Source organism: Sesamum indicum, linkage group LG8, assembly GCF_000512975.1.
Source record: "Sesamum indicum cultivar Zhongzhi No. 13 linkage group LG8, S_indicum_v1.0, whole genome shotgun sequence".
Taxonomy (NCBI): Eukaryota; Viridiplantae; Streptophyta; class Magnoliopsida; order Lamiales; family Pedaliaceae; genus Sesamum; species Sesamum indicum.
In genome coordinates this window covers 4,424,856-4,449,074 of record NC_026152.1, presented here as the reverse complement: position 1 = coordinate 4,449,074, position 24,219 = coordinate 4,424,856, and the positions used below count along the sequence as shown (strand labels likewise).

Sequence of the window (24,219 nt, the reverse complement as noted above, 5' to 3'; positions counted from 1 at the left end):
TTAATAATATAATTAATTTTTTATTCATCAACAGTTATTTTTTATTTAATGGAAATAATTTAAGAATAATATTTTATTACAGTTACACTATTTTATTTATTATATATGTATATACGTTCTTTGTTAATAAATTATACGAAATGGTGAATGAGGGATAAAATAAAAATTTATGAATTTTCTTATTTATGTTGGTATTTTATATTTAAACCATAATAGAAGAATATAACTTCCGACCAAGAATTTTAAAAGTGTGATATTAATTTTTTATTTTAAAAGTATAATTTGGTATATTTAGAGTGAGTTTAAATGTAATTAAATCTAAACTTGATCCCATTCACATTGGGCCCTATTTTGGCAGGCCCATGAGCCGAGTGGGCTACCGACTTGACTACCTGTACCCATTTACTCGACACCCATATGAATACGGATCCTCCTCTCCAAAATGAAATTGTGGAGAACACAACCACACGCTGCAGCACCTCACTCCCCCCGACTTCTGAAAATCGCTTCTCCCAGCAATCCGGGAGCGTAATCGTGTGAAACCACTGAAATGGGACTCGGTCAACTCGCTTCTCGGGCCCTTTTGCGATCTACCGGGCTCACGGCCTCCAAACCCCATCGCCTCCTCCTCCGTCGCGCCGTCGTCTCCACGCCGGAGCTTCACAACTCCGAAGCAGCTGCTGTGGAGGCTCCGCCTGAACCAGATCTCCCGAAGAGGACTCCTGTGGCTGGCGCTAGGGTCCACTTCCCCAACCCGGATGACGCCATCGAGGTGTTCGTCGATGGGTACCCGGTCAAAATCCCTAAGGGAATGACAGTGCTTCAGGCCTGCGAGGTCGCCGGTGTTGATATCCCGAGGTTTTGTTATCACGACCGCCTCTCCATCGCCGGAAACTGCCGCATGTGCCTTGTCGAGGTCGAGAAATCGCCCAAGCCGGTCGCCTCCTGCGCCATGCCAGCTCTCCCAGGTATGCTTCTGATTTTGTGTGTTCTTGAATGTTGACCATCTGGTGGAATGCCTAATTTGGCTTTGTTGGTGATGCTTAAAATTTCGGGTCTTTTTGGTGGTTTAATCTAGATTGGACTGAATGTCGTAAATGTCGTCAACGCTGTCAAGTTTAATGCTTTTATGATCTGAATATGAAGAATAACCTTGAATTTTATGAAATCGGTAGTACTGTTAGCTGCATTACTGTTCTAACAGATTAATAAGCCTATTAGATTTGCTTTGTTTTACTGCTTTTTCTTCTTGTTTAAGGGGAAATTCTTGGTCTTTTTATGAAGTAATTGTTCATGGTATCTGCACTGTTAATATGAGCTTTATATGGTCCTAAACAGATGAAATGATGTGAGATTTACTTCTTTTACCAGTTTCCATGAGATATTATATGTATGAATTAAGAGAGAGAGATGACATATGAGGATGTGCATGCACACTGCCGTTGGTTCATATCCATATACCGGACTTTGGTATTATTGACAAAGATGATCAAGTCTTAAATGAACTTCTATTGGGAGTCTTCATCTCCCACTGGGTGATCTGAGTAATGGCTAGGATGCTTAAGACGTTTGTAGTTTTGCTGGGATTTCTATTGTTTGATCATTCATGTTGTATGTTTGGCTCTTAAAGTGCACAAACTATGGCAATCACCTTCTTCATTTGATTGTCTTTGACTCGTCCTATGTCACTCATTTCTTCCGACTTTATTGTTTGTACAATATGTCCCCAGGAATGAAAATCAAGACTGATACACCTCTTGCAAAGAAGGCAAGAGAAGGGGTGATGGAGTTTCTTTTGATGAATCATCCACTGGACTGCCCAATTTGTGATCAGGGAGGAGAGTGCGATCTCCAGGATCAGTCTATGGCTTTTGGTTCTGATCGAGGTCGTTTTACTGAAATGAAGAGATCAGTAGTTGATAAGAACCTTGGCCCATTGGTGAAGACTGTGATGACTCGGTGTATCCAGTGCACAAGGTGTGGATCTACGTATTTGTGCTTCTATTCAATGTCTTGCTGTGGAGATGTATATTGACCACGGCTGCAAATTCTGTGTATATTGTATCAAGTGGCAAGAACCAAACACGTCATATGAAATAAATAAACACCTTATGTGAAGTTTTGAACCAGGCTAAAGGTATAAATTAATAAGTCTTGGCTAGTGTTTTTATTGCATTTATTAGCATGAACCTAGAAGCCTAACAAAGAGACTTAGCTGATTGGTAGTTTTTGGATAAAGCTTGAGCTTTTGGCTACAAGAGGTTTATGTTGCATAGTTGTTATCTTTAGCCCAATAACTACGTGATGTTAAACAGTTTGCATGTTTAGGACTTGCTTTATGTTCATAATTTCTTTTACTATAACTCTGCTTATATAGCACAGCTTCTTGAACCCATTTTTTTATAAGAAATAGTAGTGAAAATAAGCTCAAAGAAAACAAAAGGAAGTCTTGGGACTATCTAGGTGATGTCATTTAATGAAAAGAAATGTTTCATCATTCCTAAGTATTATCATCTTTTCCTTCTCCTACCTGCTGGCCTACTTGTAAATAATTTTATCTGGCATATTAAAGTTATTTATTCTGAGTATGAAGAAACATATGCAATTGGAATCAGTATTGACTCATGGCTTGTGTTTTTATATGGGCATGGTTATCAAATAGATGTGTGAGGTTTTCAACAGAAATAGCTGGTGTCCAAGATCTCGGCATGTTGGGTCGTGGCAGTGGAGAAGAAATTGGAACCTATGTAGAAAAACTTATGACAAGTGAATTGTCGGGGAATGTGATAGATATTTGTCCTGTCGGCGCTCTGACATCAAAGCCTTTTGCCTTTAAAGCCCGTAACTGGGAGCTAAAGGGAACAGAGAGCATTGATGTCACAGATGCAGTTGGTTCAAATATTCGCATTGATAGTAGAGGTCCTGAGGTCATGAGGATTCTGCCACGATTGAATGAGGTAATTTGAGATCTACCCTAATTTTTGTTTAAGCTTCTGAGTTGTTATTTCGTTCAGATTTTGTTAATAAACAGGGGCTAGTAGGATTTGTTGGCCCAAGTGCTAAAGAAATTTCAAGACCTAATTTGGCTCAATCAAGTATTATATAATTATATTGAAATGCTTAATGTGAATTTGTCCATTATTTAACAATCATTCAATTTCTTTACATTCCTATTGCTGGTAATTTGTCCTTAAATCTTCCATGTGGCATATTTCATGTCTTAATTAGATCTAGGAATTTAACTGTCACTAGAGTTTAGTTCAAATGAGATATTCATCACTGTTATTGTTGTTAAATCTTCCGTGGCACATTCACATCCCAATTAAATATAGGAGTTTAACTCCTTTGAAATTGAGTCAAATGCTTAATATCAAAACTTAGGTGCAAGACATGGACATGCAAGCATATACTGTCTTCAAATGCATGGGTTAAATAATTTAATCATGTTTTCTGTGGTTATTATCTCTTTACGATTAACTTCCGATGTGTAAGTCTTTATGTTATCAGCATTATGCTTTCTGCATTTATGTTTAACCAATATCATGATATTTTGAATTAGAAATTCATTTACCCATATAATAGTTCATTTCACAGCATCCTGAAACATCTTTGTACGTCTCCCGGTGCACATCTGCAGGACATTAATGAAGAATGGATATCAGATAAAACACGTTTCTTCTATGATGGTCTTAAGAGGCAAAGGCTAAATGATCCCATGATCCGCGGTGCAGATGGACGCTTTAAGGCTGTGAGCTGGCGTGATGCACTGGCAGTGGTCGCTGAGGTCATTCACCAAGTTAGGCCACAGGAAATTGTTGGAGTTGCTGGTAAGCTGTCTGATGCAGAATCTATGATGGCACTGAAGGACTTCTTAAATAAGATGGGGTCAAATAACATCTGGTGTGAAGGAAATGGCCCAAGTCCAAATGCTGACCTGCGTTCTGGATATATTATGAACACTAGCATCAGTGGATTGGAGAAAGCAGATGTTTTCCTTTTAGTTGGTACACAGGTAACAATCTTGCTATTGGTGTATGATGGTTATTGTAGCATCTGCATTCAAATTTTTTGATTTTAAAACAAGTTCACACTCATTCTTAGATTCACTTTTGCCCCTTTTATTGCATTCTTTACAAAGCTCAGCATGAATCAATTGAATTAGTCATTTTGGTGTTCAAAGGCCATCTGTTCTCAACTTTTACGTACTAGTTTGAAGGTCTTGCAACGACTGATTTATTGCTGTTGATGGAACTGCTTGTTCTTATTGAGAATTACCAATTGTAGCCCACAAATGTTGATATGAGGGCTAGGTGGCGCCAATTTTCCAGTTTGGATAATATCTTTTGGAGATAAAAAATCTAGTAGGTTCTAGGATAATTAAGGGGATTGCAAGAAAGGATAGGATTGATTAGAGGACATCGATTTATAATTCTGTCACTGTGTGTAGGATAATGTCTAAGATAATTTGGACTGAGAATTGAAAGTGTTGGCAGCAAGATTAAGACTAATGGGTGATGGGTGATCTAATTGGGGTTATTGGTTGCACATCTAGTTGGCATTGAGATGAATAATGAGTTGCGGAGAATTTGGGAGCTGGGAGATTGCAACCAGGGAATGTGGGAGCTAGTTGTGATGTAAGATGGTGGAAAGCCCCACTCCACCTGCAACCACACACCCTGTTCTTTTCTTTAAAATCCATGCACACTATTGGCTCAGATATGAGGTGGATTTGTTATTGCAGAGCAATTTAATGAAACTGAAAAAAAAAAAAAAAAATTGAAATGTGGACAAATATCATTTTATTTTTTGCATGGATAAGTCTAGTATTCTTTTGGACTCTCTTCTTTGTTGACTTTTGACTCGTTATGAAATTGCCAGCCAAGGGTAGAAGCTGCCATGGTGAATGCCAGAATTCGGAAAACAGTTCGAGCAACTAACGCTAAGGTTGGTTACATCGGCCCATCAGCTAATTTCAACTACGATCACGAACATCTTGGCACAGGCCCTGAAACACTAACTGAACTTGCTGAGGGACGCCATCCATTCTGTTCTGCCCTATCAAATGCTAAGAACCCTGCCATTATTATTGGGGCTGGAATATTCGGACGGAAGGACAAGGATGCAATTTTCTCAGTCGTCGAGACAATTGCCAAAAATATAAATGCAGTACGACCTGATTGGAATGGGCTCAATGTGCTGCTGCTTAATGCTGCCCAAGCTGCTGCTCTGGACCTTGGGCTTGTGCCAGAGTCGGACAAAAGCATTGAATCTGCCAAGTTCATCTACTTGATGGGTGCTGACGATGAGAACGTGGATAAACTCCCTGATGATGCTTTTGTGGTTTACCAAGGTCACCATGGTGATCGTGGTGTGTATCGTGCCAATGTAATTTTACCAGCATCAGCTTTCACTGAGAAAGAAGGCACATATGCAAATACAGAGGGGTGTGCTCAAACGACCGTACCTGCAGTCCCAACAGTCGGCGATGCCCGGGATGACTGGAAAATAATTCGGGCATTGTCCGAGGTGGCAGGTGTTCCTCTGCCATACGACACACTCAGTGGTATTAGATCCCGAATAAGGACTGTGGCACCCAACCTTTTGCATGTTGACGAGAGAGAGCCTGCTGCATTTTCAAGTGCTTTCTTGAGACCTGAGGTCAAGGACAAGCCAGATAAGGCTCCTTTTGAAACTGCTGTCGACAACTTCTATATGACAGACTCAATCACTAGGGCATCAAAGATCATGGCACAATGCAGTGCATTGTTGTCGAAGAAGTGATAACTGGATTTCGACACTTTTGAATAAGGTATCATTTTCACTTTTTCTTGGTGCAGTTGTTTGGATTCATTTTCAGGACAAAGAACATGCAATTAAAGTGTACCTTGTAATGCGGTGCAGCGCCATAATGTTGTCCTCATAAATGGCTAGAAAATGAAAACTGATTCATTACTTTCTTAACATCTAGCCGTATAGACATCTTCCAAGGTGTGTGCCCTTTTTGTAACTCAGCACTAAACTTTTTTCTGTTGTGAGATCAGCAGCTGCATTGGCATCTGTTTATAGTGATCAACTGTGAAGGTGATGTTTTCTGAATAAGAGGTGGCAATACACTGCTTTCTTCACACAAGGAGTGTGTTACTAATTAAATTGTTATATGAATTAAGGTACGTGGAAAATTGTAATAAACTGCAACTTATTTCACCATCAGAATATAGATTGATCTATTCATTTTTAGAGTAAATTATATTGACATCCCTTGAGATTAGGCTAATTACACAAACACTCCCAATCTTTTGCTAAATTACATAGTGCTAGCCTAATATTTTTCAGGAGGTATTTGTATAAATATAATTATAACTATAATGTTGGGCGGGGGATGTAGTTGTAATTTTGCCTAGTGTAGGGGTTGTTTTAGTATTTTGGCCTAACTTGAGGGGATAATTGCTTTTCCTAATTTTTAAATTTCTTTAGTTTCAACATTGTTTATCTTATGTTGATGAATTCGTGACTTTTCCAAACGATAATATCTAGCACTTTAAACTCGACGGTATTTATTCTGTTCATAAGTTTATGTGATAATAGAGTAATTACTTGGTCCGACACTCCAGAATTCCAACAAATATAGTGTAGTATTATTATTCTTAGTCCCTATTATTTAAATAATAATAATAATTATAAAATCTTACAAAACTTATATTTTTTAGTTAATATTTAGAATTTTCTTGGAGTGGAAATCCAGCTGCCCGTAAATTAGTCCAGCCCCATCCAAGTTTTTCCCTTTGAAAATCTTTGAAAGACCAATCGATTCAAACGTCTGAAAAATCCGTATTTCCATTGTTCTAAACATTCTCTCCAAGACTAGTTATCTTACACCTCCGCACTTCTTTCCCTTTTTTTCTTTGTTTTTTTTGAGTGAATCGATTACCATTATATTATAAATTTACCATTAACGAATATATTGATTTGCATATTATTATTACCATCTGATAAAACTTATAATAATCAACAATTACTACTAAAGTAAATTAATATCTCTAGATGGATGAGATTTAAACTCACAACTTCAACTTTGTCAACTATATTAATCTACATGGGGTGTCATAATCCTCTCTTTTCCATCCAGTTGTGGGTAGTCGCCATCGCAAGTGGAGTTCTTCCTTCTGGAACAATCGTATTGACATTAGCATATATGTGGAGTGAACAGAAGATAAGAGTTCAAGGATGTGATTAAGCATGTGGTCCAAGAACAAGTATGGGCATCCATACATCACTGCTTTCAATTAAAGGTGTCCTTATTAGATAGATATATTAATGCTCATGACACGGTTTGAGGAACAGGTGGTGATGTTGATGTCATGATGCATTGCATGCATGTACATCCCAAGAGACATTGTAGTAGTTGGAGTTTCAATAATGTATGTATGTATGCATGTATGTGCATACTCTTCCATATAACATTCTTTTTCTGTCCTGTCGTTTCACAAGCCTCAACTCATTTTTTGTGTTGATCTGCATGCCAAATTAAGGCTTTGATTAAGTGTTTCTGTCCTTGCTGTGGTCCCTCAGGTTGACGGAATCTTTCAAATGTGTTTGTGCTTACAAAAGTCCTACACTAGAAGAACTTGGTTATAACCCTACACCACAAAGCACCATTCACACGCAAGTGTATTACATTTGTTATATAATTAGTTTAGGTTCGGCTAAATATGATGTGTGTTAGAACTTCCTATAATGGGTACGAGGTAAAACTCAAAAGTATTAAGTGTAATAAAGAGCATATACCTTGACATTTGGGAGCTACGAGATCTATAGAAATGACTGAGTTATACAATTTATTGTGGAACATTGATCCAATTTTGATCAGAGGATCATGGCGATCAAGCAAATTCCCAGATTGATTTCGGATTGGACCGACCCGAGGGAAAAGTTCTAAGATCTTGGGACTATTTGACCATTTTGATGATGCTCGTAGACACTAGACAGTTCATTTGAGATAGCCTAAGTATGGTCCACACATCAGTCAAAACTGAAGATTGACTGTCAATAGATATATGAGAATAGCTCATGAATATTGATCGTGTGCATTCATGGTCTTGTTTCTTTTTTCTTGACATTCGAAGGGGTAGAGCAAAAATTCCATTATAGAGGAGGGAGAGGTCTTTCCGGTAGATGCTTTATCTTCCTGCATACAAATATATAAGATATAAGTTTATGGGTAAATTATATCCACCCTCGATGAAATTTGATATAATTATAAATACTTTTGATTGTTTGAAAATTATAAATATTCCCTTTATTTTAACATTCATTTAATAATGAGCTTATTTCATTAGTCTCTGCTAGGTGTTAGGTTTTTATTTAATTTTTATCGCGAACGGACTTGGAAACAAAGCTTTTAGTGGCAAGTATTGAAAACAGACGTAAGCGGTATATTGAAGCCAATTTCATTGAAACATATAGAAAACAATCAATGAAACATTAAAGCAAATATGTTGAATAGAACAAAGTAGTAAAATTAGCTTAAACGAGTTCTACAGTGACGACTCATGTTATATCAAGTGGATATACATCTTAGTTGATATCGCTTTCATTTGTCAACTCATCATCTTCTTCAGGATATTCCATTGGGTCCTATGAATCTTCCTCTGGATGCTTAGGATGCTCCTCTAGTAGGTGTTTTAGAGTTTCTCTGAGCCCTCTCACCTTGTTGTGAAGCTGATAGTCCTCTTGATTGAGTTGATTTAACTTATAGTCATGGTCAGACTTTAGAGCTTCTATCTCCCATTAGAATTGTGCATTTTATCTTCCAGTTCTATACCACCCTTTGATACCAGTGGTAGTAATACACTTGCTTGGACAGATCATTCCTTAGTTCTTCCATTTCATCGTGTTTGTCTCATAACTCCCGTTGCAAAATAGCTATCAAGCTGTAAAGTGGTCGTCTGGGTTAGAAGATTGTGAAGTGTCAAATTTTGTTTGTCTTGAAGAAATTAAACTCTCTGTATTCAGTGTTTCGGGTACATCATTACTTCTCCTATGATAGGACGATTCTACTTTTTCAATAATACTGAAAAACACCTTGAAAAATACTTACTTGCCTCAAGAGGAAAATTGAACAGCCCAATTAGTTCATCAACAGGATGGATAAGGGCCCATCAACAGGAAAGAAAAGCCCACAGGCTTACTTGCTATTTTACCAAACTAACATGCCCAAGAAATAAGCCCAATCCAGTCGGACACTTCGCCATATAGTCGGGAAGACATATCATATAGCTTGCAAACACGTTTGTACACATCACCCTGAAATATCTCCAAGTGGTTCCAGGTAAATTGGGCATAAATCAGCTGGAAAGTCTATGGATAATTAATTCTCAAAATTGTAGACAGATTTGGCAGAGTTTCGTCCAGCTCACATATCTCAACTGATACTTATCCAAATTATGACGGTTTGTTGCGAATGAAAGCCAATTCAAAGAGATTTTCAATTCCATACGATACTCAGCAATTGATCTCGTATCCAATTCTTCACAAGTCTATAAATAGGGGTCTTGTGCAGGTTTCTAGGACAGTCTTCAACATCATTTCTCATTCTTCAAACTCTCACTTTATTGCATTATTCTCTATCGATCTTTTAGCTATTTCAAGCTTATAATTTGAACTCCACATGAATATTCATCATTTCTAATCACATCTCACCATTATTTTCACTTTATTTCAAGTTTTTCCTTTTATTTCTTCTTAAACCATTACTGAATTAAACATCGGAGTGCTAACCTCTGTTTTACAGGGCTAGTCCTTCGATAATCTTAGAAATTTGTTGAAGATCCTTCGAACCTTGTGGGTGGCCAAGTTTCTGGTACGGGTCAAGCAATATAGAACTCCTTCAGAATTACAGGGGGTAGACTTCAGATACAAAGTATTGGTCCATTTTAGGTGCCCCAACATACTCTACGACTTGTTAATACCACATTGAACCTTCTTCATGAGATCTCCATTTAGAAGGTTGGGTTGCTATCATAGATAGGTCATTATTGAGCTTTCAATCCCATCACTAATCTGGACTTATGAATAATGATAGATCTAATCCTTTCGTTAACGATTCAATCACATCGTCCTTTGTACACAAAGTTAGTGACGATTAGTCTATCAGATACTAATTTTCTTATAAACTTTAGTCTAACTCGAATGAGTCTTTTAGTCTGTTGATTGTACTTACAACTCCTAACTTTTGCAACTATGGTTTGACTGTCCCAATATACTGCAATAGGTGGAAGAGGTTGACTAACAATAGAAAGTTGTAATAACAACCCATACAAGCATTCAACCTTTGTCTCAGTCGTATTCAACTCACATAACTTGGCTTCAAGGTAGGTTGGGTTATTAAAGTCTATTTTGCAGACTACATGGAGGCAACATTCCCACGAAGGTAAATAACATATTGTGAACACCCATTGCCTCTAGAATTTTGGCTATCCAGCTAACATCACTTAATCCCTCAAGTGCTATAGTGAAACTGCCATAATTAATGACCAATGTTGCTTGTACCCTTAAAGTACCTAAGTACCCTATCCACAGCTCGCCAATGGGTCCTTATCCAGATAACTAGTTTATTTAGCCAACTTCAAGATAGAAAGAAAAAATGTATCTAGAATCTAGCCATTTGTTGAATATCGTAAACTCATAATAATTAGAGAATTCCTAACAAATGCAACCGACATACCACTTTCATTCTTGAAATGAGTCACAGAAGGATCCTATGGTGATTTTGCAACTCTTTATTCTATATAGCCAAATTTATCAATAATTTTCTCAACATGATGGGAACGAAAAATCGCTATACCATTAGTTGATCGAATCAACTTAATGGTATGAATTAAAATTTGCCTCACTCATCCTTCATTTCAAACTTATTTTTTACGAACAACTTGGTTTCGGTAATAATTTCTAAGTTGGATCCTACAGGACCAATATTACCAACATGCAGGTATAGAATGGTTACACTATCCCTTTTAACCTTTACGTTTTATACACTTTGTCATTTCTCGTTCTCATAAAAACCAAAAGGCAGACTCATTTTATAAACTTTTCATGCCATTGTAAGGGAGTTTGTTTTAGTCCATAAAGTGACTTAACAAGCTTACACAGTTTTCACTTGTTACCATGAATTAAAAGTCCCCCAAGTTGATCCATATATACATCCTCTATGAGTTCAGTATGTAGGATGTCGTTATCATATCTAGTTAGTGAACCAAAAGATTATACACCACAGTCAACCGAGTCAGAGAATAGGTATAGTCTATTCTCCCATTTTGTTTAAACCCCTTAGCCACCAATCTAGTCTTATACTCATCTACAGCCTCATCAGACTTGAAAATCTATTTACTTCTAGTAGTAGTATACTCTGAAGGTAGATAGACTAACATCCTGTGTAATTAGTGGCACCAGACGCTGCCATGGTGCGCACATTTGTGAGCCCAGGCCGTTTTAAGCCCAAGGTCTGGGCCTATTAAAATTTTAAAAAAACTCCTAATAGACATATAAAATAAGGAAAGAAGGTAATGTAAACTCCTTGTGACTATTGGACTGCTTACTGTTACGGGTGTAAATGATTTGAGTCGAGTCAAACACATTATTGTTCAAGTTTGTTTGAGTTATTATCGAGCTTCAAAATTTGTGTTTGAATTTGATTTGATTATTATTCTAGTCAAGCTTAAACGAGCTTTAATTAGATTAAACTTGAGTCGAGCTTGAGTAATTTGATATTTTTAGATATATTTTACTATTTTTGTACTAATCGAATTAAGCTCAAGTGGTTTGTTAAATTTCACAAATCGAGTTCAAACGAGTTTTTATCGATCGATTTTAATCGAGTATCGAATAATTTAATTATTTTTTTCAGCTCTACTGACTACATGCATGTTTAGAACTTGAATTCTAATATTTCAAGAGAGAATCAAGAGTCAAGAGACACAACTGTTGGTTGCCACTAGCCACCGCCGCCGCCGGCCGCCGGCTGCTGTTGCTTGTCACAACTGTTGCGCCACCGCCAACCACCAAGTAAATTTTATTTCTTTTTTGTTGTCGCTGAGCCCAACCCTGATACTTTCCCTTTTTCTTCTTCCCTGTTCCTTATTCCCGTTTCTCTTTGTTTTTCTTTTCTATTTTGTCTCTACTTTATTTCTTATCCTACTCTATTTCTTTCTTTTCATCTCTTAATCATAGACTTACTCTACATTTGTTTTTTCTTTTCTTATATCACTTTCATTTATTTACTATTTGTTTATTGATTAAATTTTAAATTTTAAAGTATGCTATGCTTGAGTAGTTCAACTATATGCTTTAGTTTAATACTTTAGGATAATATATAGAGTTATTACATATTTTTAAAATTTTAATTTCTAAATTGCTTCTCTAATTTAAAAAAAAAAGATATAAGTATTATTGATTAATTTGAATTTCTGAAAAAAAAAATAAAAATAATATAAGTATCTTTAGACTACATATATTTCTTTATTTTATGGTGAATTAAATTACTTTTTCTCATATAATACATCCATTTTTTTTTTAGATTAATCTTTATTCAAGAATTAAGAATGTCTAAATGTTCAAACCAAAAGGATCTAGGATAGAACTATGCATCCTTACCTGATCCTACCAACACAAACACTGTCAAGTGTAACTTTGGTGGAAAGCTAAATAAAGGAGGGAATACGAGACACAAGCAACATCTTCCTGGTGGTTTTTGTAATTCTAAACCATGTATGAAATGTCCTGTGATGGCTGAAATTAGAGAATATGTGGCAAAAAAGAAAGAATTGAAAGAGCAAATGGATGCAATTCTTCAGTTAGATGATATTGCTGAAAAATAAGAGCAATGGGAATCTTAGCAGAAAGATATTAATCATGGCAAGCACTCATCTAGTTTCTCTGTTGGAGGAGGCTCATCTGAATTTGTTGCATAAAAGATGCAACAAAAAGTCCCAAAGACTAACAGGTCCTCCTGACTTGTACTTCATGCAAGATGCTAATGAGTTAGTGAAACAAAGGAAAAGTAAAGATTGTGGGAAATGGTTTGATGAAAATAGAAAGAAAATGAGGGAGTATGTCGTACAAAAGTTTTGTCAATGGGTTTATGATACGGGCATCCCATTTAATACTGTAGGAGCTGATAGTTTAGGCCACTAGTCGAAACCTTTGGCCAGTACGACCCTGGTATGAAACCCCTTAGCTGTCATGAGGCTAATGTAACGTATTTGAAGAAGGAATTGGAACAAACTTGTGATTAAGGCTAAGTACGGTTGCTCATTAATAGTAGATGGTTGGACTTATACAAAACAAAGGAAACTTATTAATTTTCGGGTGAGTAGCCCAAAAGGCAGCAAATTCATAGAATTTGTGGATGGATCATCATATGCTCAGACGGGTGCTAAAATGTTTGAGTTGCTGAATAAGTACGTGCAGCCTGTTGGGAAGAAAGATGTGATTCAAGTGGTCAGATAGTGCAAGCACAAACGTATTAGCTAGTGAGAGTTATTTTAAAATTAATTTATAGGCATACACCCATAGTATCTTTTACTTATTATTTATTATTCAATGACCAGGATTATTGTTGGAAGCAAAATACCCACATTTATACAGGTCGCCTTGTGCAGCTCATTGTATAGATATGATGTTTGAAGATATCTTCAAACTTCCTAATTTGAAGAATACATATGAGCATGAGCATGATGTGATGATTAATGTCTATATTTATAATAGGCCATCTCTCTTAGACATAATGAGAGATTTTACTAAGACTATAGAGATGTAGACCCTCAAAAACTCGCTTTGCCTCTACATTCTTGACTTTGAAGCGATTTCATTTTCAGAAGGGGAACTTGACGAGTAGGTATGCGAGAGAAGCACGAGGTAAACTAGTAGCAAGCTATATTTTGAAACCTTCCTTTCATAATCATGTTCTTTACATAATTAAAGTTATTGGTCCACTAGTCAAAATGTTTCGATGGGTAGATGGTGAAAGAAAACCACCAAATGGTTATATTTATAAAGCCATGGATAGACACAAGGAAGCTATTGATGCTTGATTTTCCAATATTCAAGAAATGTACAAAGATATATTTGAGTTGATTGATACTAGATGGAGCATTTAACTTCATAGACCCTTACATGCAGCTGGTTACTATTTGAACCGAAGTTCTGCTATGCAAATCCTAATGTAGATCAGGATGAAAAGGTTATGCAAGGGTTATATGCTTGCATTCTGAGGTTGGTTCCAATTACTAACTTGCAAGGTAAGATTGTTAATGAGCTTTCGAAGTACAAAAAAGCAGAAGCACTTTTTGGGACAATTTTTGCAAACAGACATAGAGCTACAAAAGCACTAGGTAATGAAAATTATTTTACAAATCAAATATGTTGATTTTTTAATACTTATATTAAGTTTCCTAATTTTTGAAAGTACTAGCTGAATGGTGGTCTTATTTTGGAGCATCAACTCCAAATTTTCAAACTTTTGCCATCAAAATTTTGAGCATTAATTGAAGTTCATTAGCTATGAGCAAAATTGTAGTGTTTTTTAACATGTAAGTAATTCACATTTAGGTATACTCTATAACTTATATATTGGTATTTAGAAGATATAATTTGTTTTAAATGTTACTAATTTAGTAATTTAAATTTATGCAACTTCATTCTAAGAAAAGAAAATAAATTGGAGAAAAAATGCTTGAATGATTTAGTTTTTATCAAGTATAATAAAGCTGTGAGGCGACGATATGATGCACGTGATATAATAGATCCAATTCTCCTTGAATGAAATAGATGAGACTAATGAATGGTTGTAGGGGGATTGACTATTGATAATGATGAAGAGAATGCTATTGTATTTGAGGGTGATGACTAGACTTGGGGTGATGTTGCACGAGCTGCTGGGGTTAATGAAAATGTTTATAACTCTCGATCTTGATCTACAAAAGAACCAGGGGGCACATCAAAGGCATTTTCTTCAAAATCAACCGAAAAAGCATCTACTTCATCTAAATCTAGTGGACAACGTCTAAATCTTGTTGACAAAGAAGAAAAAGAGGAAGAAGAAAACTTCAATGATACTGATGAAAGAGGCTAAGTATAAATTTGACGAACATGGAGATGATGGAGAAGGAAGTGAAGATCATCTAGTAGAATCAGATGATTAGATTTTAGGTTTACTTGTCTTTTGATAAACTATTTAGGATTTATTCAAATCTTTGGCCCTTTTTCTATCATTTAATGCTTTAACATTATTGGTTTTAATTGTATGAAGTTTTTTTATTGTTGAATTGGTTGTCAAAAGTCTTATTTAATTATTTTTCATTGTTTAAATTGAAAATTACTAATTATATAAATATTTAAATTAATTTTTATATTTGTGTCATCCTTCAAAAAGGCTCACGCCTTGGTGCCATGTTGCGCTATGCGCCATTAACTACTATGCTAACACCCATGTCCTATTAAAGACAATAAAGTCAATCTCACATTTGAAAATTTCCTTCCACTATTTGACTTCAAAGGCCATAGCATCTTTGAAGGTTATAGGATTATTCTCGAGGCTGTAAGTGAATTAATCAGTTCCAAAATCCTTGACAATCCTAGCTCTCTTACTCTGCCTAGGTCCATCTGACTGCTTATGAGTTGGACTAGAACTACTAGAATAAACCCTCATATTTCTTATATTTTCCACATGATCAAGAATAGAATTGGAGGTAAGTGAATCATTCAAAGAAACACTTAGAGGTGTTCCATTTTATAGGAGATACATCCTTTAAGAAAGTAGCATTAGAAAATTCGACTATTGTGTTGACCTACATACCTAAAATTTCTTATTTAAAAATAAGAAAAATCTCAAGGCATAACTTGTTTCCACATAGCCCAAAAAAATTGCACCAATAGTCTTAAGGCCTAATTTCTTTCTGTTGTATTCAAGGGTTTAGGGCTTAGCACTTTTGCAAAGCACCCCACACTCAAAAGTATTTTAGTCTCGGTTGTATTTCTTTCCAGAATCCTACAGGAGTATGTGTATTATTTCAGAGGAACTTCATTCGGAACATGGCAAGTTGTACTCGCCTTTCCCCACAAGTACTTAGGTAATCCAAAATTCAAAACCGTTCTACTATTCCATTAGCCAAACGTGAATATGAAGAGTTGCCAAAGTTTTGCAATATTCACTAAAAGAACTCAACTCATATTCTCCTCTCATACCAAATTTTAGTCGTTTAAGTTTCTTATCAATTTGAATTTCTGTTTCAATTTTAAACATAATACATTTAAGTTGCACATGCTCATTGTTATTTTCATTATTGGTTTGATGAGACACCACAATTTGTTAGCACCAGCATGCCTAAGTACATCAACCTTATGAAACAGTTCATGACCAGTTAGTACATTGGGTTGTGTGGATACATATGTACTCCAGCTTCTTCTGAGGTGTTACCACTGCAAGAACCACCACAATCATGTTAATAACTGCCTAGGTTTGACCTTTTAAAGAAGGACATTTCTTGACATAGTGTACAACCATCTCACTATTTCAGCATGGTTTATGTGCTTTTGATTTTCTTTGTTTTGTCTTGACCTTGCCTTTACCAAATGTGTTTTTCTAAAGAAAAACCAAATCCAAGTAAATGACTTTGTTTTAGAAACTCATTCATTTCAATACACTCCAATTTCTTCAAGATTGTTAAAAACAAAGCTTTTAGGGGCAAGTATGAAAACATACTAAATGGTGTATTGAAGCCACTTTCATTGTAATATATTGAAAATGATCAATGAAACATTAAAGCAAATATAGTGAATAGAATAAAACAGTAAACTTAGCTTACACGAGTTTTACAGTGACAACTCATTAATATCAACTGGATATACATCTCATTTGATAATGCTTCAATTTGTCAGCTCATCACCCTCTTCGAGATATTCTATTAGGTCCTCCTCTGGATACTTAGGATGTTCTCAATTTGGTGATGTAGAGTTTCTATGAGCTTTGTTAACTCATTGAAGCTGATGGTTCTCTTGATTGAGTTGATTTAACTCAACCTCGTCGTCAAACTTTAGGACTTCTTTCTCCTACTGGAGTTGTGCATTTTATCTTCCAATTAGATAATAGTAGCAATATGCTTGCCTGGATAGATCATTCCTTAATTCTTTCATTTCTTGCATCTATCTCATAACTGCCGTTGCAGTTCAGCTATCAAGCTGGTAAAGTGGCCGTTTGGGATTGAAGACCTTGAGGTGCCTAGTTGGAAAGGTGAAGATATGTTGCAATCGAATCACAAAAATAAATTTTGCTTGCCTTGAAAAAAATTAGAAACTCCGTATGTAATGCTTCAGGTACAAGTCACTTCTCCTAGGATAAACGATTCTATTTTTCCAGTATTGTACTGTACTGAAATTACCTCCAATGATACACACTTACGTTAAGAGGAAAACTGAAAAGCCGAATTTTGTAGAGGGGTAGGAGTTTGAAGAGGAGACATATTTTTTGTTTTTCTTGGTGTGTTTTTTAAGTGAATTTTCAGCAACTTATATAGGTGTGTTAAGAGTTGTAACTTCCATAATGTGACATTAAACCAATGTAAAATGCACCTTAATATTGTACTCAAACCTTTTAATTCCAAATTAAGTAAATCCTTTATTAATCCATAAACTGAATTAGCAGTTAAAAGACAGTTTAAATATTTAAAAACAAAAAATTCAAAATCTTTTTAATGTTAGATTGATCAAGTGTTTTTGTTGCAAAAAAATATATATTGAGATATTCGTTCTATCGCCTACGCCGGGTCAAAACGAGCAAGCGGTGGCGCATGTGTGGAGTTTTCCAATGTTCCGCCTAGTTCCCAAAATATTTCGAACTACATTTAAACCTTAAACTCAATATAAGGTTTCGATAAAGTTCCAATGTGGGACAACGATGAGTATTAAAAGTACACTCTAACCTCCACATCTACCTTATATCCTCATCAAAAACCCAAATCACTCAATCATATTCCTATGTGCGACAACACCACTTTCTCTTTTCTACTCAATCTAATCTACGAATTCACTTTGAATTGACATCCAATATTTAGATTAAATGTTGTTACGAATTAGCAACTTAAACATGCCAACTACAACAGTAATTATCATATCACTATCTACGGACTACATAATCATTTTCTATTTGAATGTTGTATTTATAATTTTTCAAAACGAAACATAGTTATAATCATGTCAACGTTAAGAGAAGTAACTGCAATTTACCCTAAATTTAATTCAAGGTACCAATAATTCATGTGGAGGTCATACAGAAGTTGCATATGTAGAAATAAAAAAGTACGGCTAACGAGACCTTACTCAATTAATAAGGTTTCACAATTAAAAGATTATGAGTTCAAGTCGATATTTTCCAACAGTCCACCACCAACGGAAGGAATGATTCTTTTCCTTATTTTTAAATTTCTTATTTGTTCAAACGAGAAGGATGAACTACGACGGAGGGATGATTCCTGCGATTGTATAGGGGTAAAAGCGTCACCTCCACAAAGTTTATTACTAAATATATCCAAATTGAGGGTAGAAAGAAATAAAATATATATAGTCATCTCCCTTAGAGCAGATAAGATTTTGAAATTAAATATAAGGGACAAGTGGAAGTGCAGGTGCAACATACCAACCATCATTTTCTCCAATGCGCCAAAATCTGTCGACAGGACGACAAAAATTCTGCGGTTTTTTGGTTTGGGGAGAAAACATTTCACTGGGAATCAATTATTACTTAATTAATTAATTAATAATACAGTATTTGGGGTACGTAGGTTGTTGGAATATGACAACAATAGTAACTACAAATTTCTCATTTTTTTTTAATTTAATATAATACATAAAATATATTCTTGGGATAACATATATAGTATAAAATTACGAGTAGAAAAAGAAAAACATCCACATACATATGTACATACTTATATTATTAATTTTTGAAAAAAATAAATAAATAAAGAACCACCGAATTTCTTGCTTCCTGTCTAAGGTGGATGGCTTGTCCCTGTCCGCCTCCTAAATATTTTCCCTTTTCTTTTTAAGAAAAAATGAAAAGGGAATATATATAAATGAGTAACTAATTTAGTACAATAAATAATCATTGATATATTTTTATTATATTTAATTATTATAATTAAGAATAAAAAATTACTATTATTTTCTGTGACGATTATTAATTGTTGTTTCAATAGACGAATATGGCTAAAAAAACCACAACAAATAATTTAACTGTAACGAATAATAATATCAGATACTTTGATCTGAAACCCTGATTAAATATAGAATAATTATGCCCAAAACATGAGCTTTCACATTAGTTTATTAAGTTGTAATCGATAATATTGGTCTGACATTGTTTATAAGTTGTCGTGGTTCGTTATGTAAGGGATAAATCTATTTATTTCTAATGAATCGTTTGTTAAAATATTAGATAAACTATAATGATTCCCTCGAGATTTGATAGAATTACAAATATTTCATTATTTTTTAAAAATATTATAAATATCCGTTGAAATTAACGACCGCCTAATAAATACTCTCCTATAATGGGGTGTCATGAAAAAGTATTTTTTAGACAATCATTAAGATCAAAAAAATATTTATAACTTTTCAAATAAAAAAAAATATATAATTATATTAAAATCCCAGTACAGTCCTTTGTAATTTACCAAAAACATTAGCTGAAACTGATATAAAGTTAGGTTAGATGAGTGTAGACTCGTGGCAGTGATCGAGCAACATCTTCGTTACTAAAAATAATTTTTAAAATAAAAAAGTTAGACTATAATTGGAATTAATACTTTTTTCAAAAGAAAATTAAAAAAAAAAAGTAGAAAATGTATAATGATGACTATTGCTCTCAGACTTTCACATACCACAAATTTAATTAAGAAAATTATTATATATTCCTTTTTTTTTTTTTTTTTTGTGGTTGGTAATATATATGTAGAAAATTGAAGGCCTGATAGTGGCTAGTTTGAATCAATGATCAAAATTGACGTTACCATATGTTATATTTTCCGATAAACATTAATGCGAAATTGATATAGCGACAGGATCGCCCGTGGACGTGTGACGTTGATCTTGATCATGATCTTCATCATCTTGGACGTTGATGTATATCTGTACAATGTCTCATTCCATCATGAGAATTAGTTGAGATGACACTGACACGCTTTGATATGATATATTGTGAAATCATTTCATAAGTAGACGTGGGTATATAGTTTACCTCTCGTAGTGACAAAATTATATTTTTGATTTTGTAATGTGATGTAGTTAGTATTTTGGATCGTATAATTTACATTATTTATATATTTAATTTTTTTTATGAATTTAGTGATCAATATCTCAAATTTAGTCTCTTTTTTTTTTAACAAATATAATTTTGTTATTGACAATTTTGGTTCCTTTCACACTGTAATAGATCTCATTTTGTCCTGTAACTATGAGTCGTTATGATTAAAATTATTAATATAAGACTAAATTTTCCAAAAAAAAAGGAGAAAATGTGAGATATTGAGGATTAGATTCGTCAACAAAAGTACTAAAAGTGTAAATGGAGTAAGTTACACGATAAAAAAATGTTAATAATTTAAAATTACAGGACCAAAAATGTAAATTTTATCTATTATAATAGTAACTCGTTCCTAATCTATGGTCTATTTATACAAAAAAGAAAAAATTATGGAAGAATAAAAGAAAATTAGAGATTTGGAGTGGTTTGGGAGGCTTTAAAGATTTAAGTGGCACCGCGTTTACAAAAGGCGGTGCCACAATTTTGTTTAAAATTTTCTTTTCATGTACTGACCGTGGTAACAAAAAGAAAATAATAAAATAAGCCACCGCAGTCACTGACTGCGGTGGCATAATAATTTATTAAAAAAGAACAAAATAGTCTGGAAAAAAAACGGTGGTAAATAAAGCAGCCTGCAAAATTGCAGGCTGCTTTTTCAGGTGCTGAGCCACCGCTGGCTGTAAACGCGGTGGCTCGGCACCCCTTTTGGCCACACTTGTTTAAGTGTGGCCCGTGAGCATTGCAGCTCACACTATTTAAATGTGAGCTGCAATTGAAATTTTTCCACAACACCACAACATCTACATATTTCCCCCTGCATTCTTGCTCTTGCACAGCACAACCATTGCGTTCTTGCTCTTGCACAACACAACCATTGCATTCAAGCTTTTGCACCTTTCTCTTTCAAAAAATTTTGAGTGATTATGGCTAATTTTGGCCTTATTGATACAAGTGTTTTGTATGGGCAGTTAAATCATCGGTCGGAAGATGTGTCCGGAGCTCCGGATACAACTTTATCCGTACGACGCGATGACATAGCTTTTTTTTCGCATCCTTCAACTAGTCCCACGTCACACTCGTGTTTTGTAAGTGCTCCAGGATATGGGGTTTCTTGATGTTTTACAGTGTGGGCATATTGAGATTGGCACCCACTTAATAACTACATTAGTGGAGAGATGACGTCCCGAGACGCATACTTTTTATTTCTCGATCGGCGAGACAATTGTAACACTTCGGGACATCGCTATCATCTGGGCACTTTCGGGGGAAGGTAATCTTATTACTGGGGTAGATACAAGGTATAATACTCAATGGTGGCAAAATTATTATCATCAATGGTTGGGTTTTATGCCAAATGAAAATGCTTTCAGATGGTCAAGAATAAAATTAACAATATTACATGAATATTTACTGGAAAATACATGTGATGAAGATAGCCCGTTTGAGGTTGTATTACAGGAGGCACGTATATATGCCATGTGCATTCTCGATGGGGTATTGTGTGCTGATGCTACAGGGAACACCGTGTTGCTGTTGTATCTACGGCAATGGAGAACATAGACGATAAATTGGGGTTCAGTAGTGTTGGCTTATCTATATCGGGAGCTGTGTACAACATCACAACGAGGGAAAACTAATATTGGTGATGTCATGCAGTTATTACAGATTTGAGCATGGTCTCGTATCATAACACTTCATCCATTCCCTCGAATGATACTTCAAATCTAGTGTCAACCATAATGGACCCTGAAAACATCCTGCCTATCCCTCCATATGCTGCACGATATGAACATTTTTATTTATTTATATAGTTATAAAGAATTTTAATTTCAATTATTTTTCTTAATTTTGCTTTTAGGTGGTCGTATCATATATCTCGTACGCATATGGCGCACAATGCTCTACGTATAATAAGGAACATTGTTGGATCGTATGAAATCAAATGAGGTACACCGTTGCGATTGAATTTTTACGTATAGTGTATTTTTTTTGGGATTCTTTCAAAAATTATTGATTGAGTTATATGGTATTGTAATTTATTTGGACTCCGTATGATGGTAATGCACCCGATAAATTTGCAGTGTCGTTTTATGCAACGCGCACACCGTGGAATATACGCTGCACATTGATTAATTATTCGCTGGTGGAGATGCATCACCCGGAGAGGGTTCTCCGCTAATTTGGTTATGTGCAAGACATCCCCCAAACCTATCGATAAGTGAACAGTGTTTACATACAATAGACAATCGGGGACGTCAAGACGTAGACTGGGCAACGTTTCACTCGGACTATATTGCAAAATGGAATGATGTTCAATCACTGGTGGTGGATGGACCCATTATTACAGGCGGTCATGATACTGTTCCTGACTATATGAACTGGTATCACCAAATTACTCGGGTCCAAATTTCACATAATATATTATCAACTTACACGTCGGGCTATCGACCAACAGACACCCGCGATCGGGAATATGTGGTAAGCACTTTGTATTTTTTTAATGTTCATTTATTTTAGCAAGATGCGTACACCGAGATACAATTTTGTTTACCAGTATAATAGAATGGAGCAGCTAGTGATAGACTGTGAAAATTCCGGAGATGATCAACAGTCATCAAGAGAAACTCGAGCGCGAGCCCGTACGATCAGACGTGAATTATGAACTTTTCCAATTCACGATATCCAAGTGTTCGAGTCGGACCGGCTGACACAGCTCATGGCAGTGCATTCACAAAGGCTGATCGTTAAAGTGTTTAAGCAGAACATAGGTCATCTACTGTTTACACAGAGGTCGGACCATCGAGTATTTACCCGGAAGCAGGTCCATCGACTGTTTACACTCCATATGCTCCATACATGCCATCATTTGATGATATGTTTACACATAATGTTAACCCGCAAATTCAAAGATAATACGTTGCATCACCGGTTCCATTCGAAGGCACCGAGTTGAACACACCTAGTGACCACAGAGATGATAATCCGCCTCAAAGAAACAGAAGACGTCCACGTTGTGGCACTGGAGGGCATTATTAGAGTTGTATAATACAAACGAAAAGCATACGAATATTGCAAAAGGTTGAATTTTTTGGAGGCTGCTTTTGAGTTTGATTTTTCAGTGTGTATGAATGTGAGAATGGAATCCGATTTATAATAGCTAAAAAAACCGCGATAAGAAATCGCGATGTCACAGACAATAATGTAAAAAAATTGACTGTCTTAGCGCGGTGTCACAGACAATAATGCATCTGAAAAGTTACCTGTCACTGTGCTACCTTAGCGCGGTGTCACAGATAATAATGCGGCTGAAAAGTTGACTGTCACCGCGCTACTTAAGCGCGGTGTGACAGTCCTTTATTATATATATTTTTTTTCTAGTATAAGGAGCCACCGCGATAAGTTATAAAAAAAATTTCCTTAATCAAAATTGTGCAAAATGCGGTGCCACTTAAATCTTTAAAGCCTCCCAAACCACTCCAAATCTCTAATTTTCTTTTTTTTTTCCACAATTTAAAATAATTTCCCCTTATACAAATCTCCCATGTCTATCGCATAATTACATAAACCATCCTTGATAGCCAAAAAATGGGGTACTTTGTATAATATTATTGATGTTTTTAATGGGCGTATATATAATTTTTCAAATTAGAGGTGGTTTGTGAAATAATGTTAATATTTTTTTTGGGTGTATGGGTAATTTTTAAAATATAGGAGTGATTTGTGTAAATAGACCATAGGTGAAGGGGTGTAAATGTAATTATCCCTAATATTAATGTATTAAATTAGTATTTAAGTTTAAGTGTACTGAATGATGCAGTAATAAAACCGAATCTTATTCAATTAAATTCGATTAGTTAAGATTTAGG

The 24,219-nt window shown here is 35.3% G+C and overlaps 1 protein-coding gene across 2 annotated transcripts; it reads left to right on the top strand.

The window, feature by feature from the left end:
• Positions 434 to 7,458, top strand: LOC105167753 (NADH dehydrogenase [ubiquinone] iron-sulfur protein 1, mitochondrial). 2 transcript variants are annotated; one of them, XM_011087573.2, is made up of 6 exons: positions 434 to 968; positions 1,731 to 1,977; positions 2,663 to 2,957; positions 3,638 to 4,012; positions 4,879 to 5,809; positions 7,127 to 7,458. In XM_011087573.2, the coding sequence occupies exons 1-5, from the start codon at positions 551 to 553 to the stop codon at positions 5,779 to 5,781; spliced, it is 2,238 nt and encodes a 745-aa protein (XP_011085875.1). In that variant the 5' UTR covers positions 434 to 550; the 3' UTR covers positions 5,782 to 5,809; positions 7,127 to 7,458. The 2 variants fall into 2 exon arrangements, with proteins under 2 accessions (XP_011085875.1, XP_011085874.1); XM_011087572.2 differs by lacking the exon at positions 7,127 to 7,458 and having other exon boundaries at positions 4,879 to 6,130.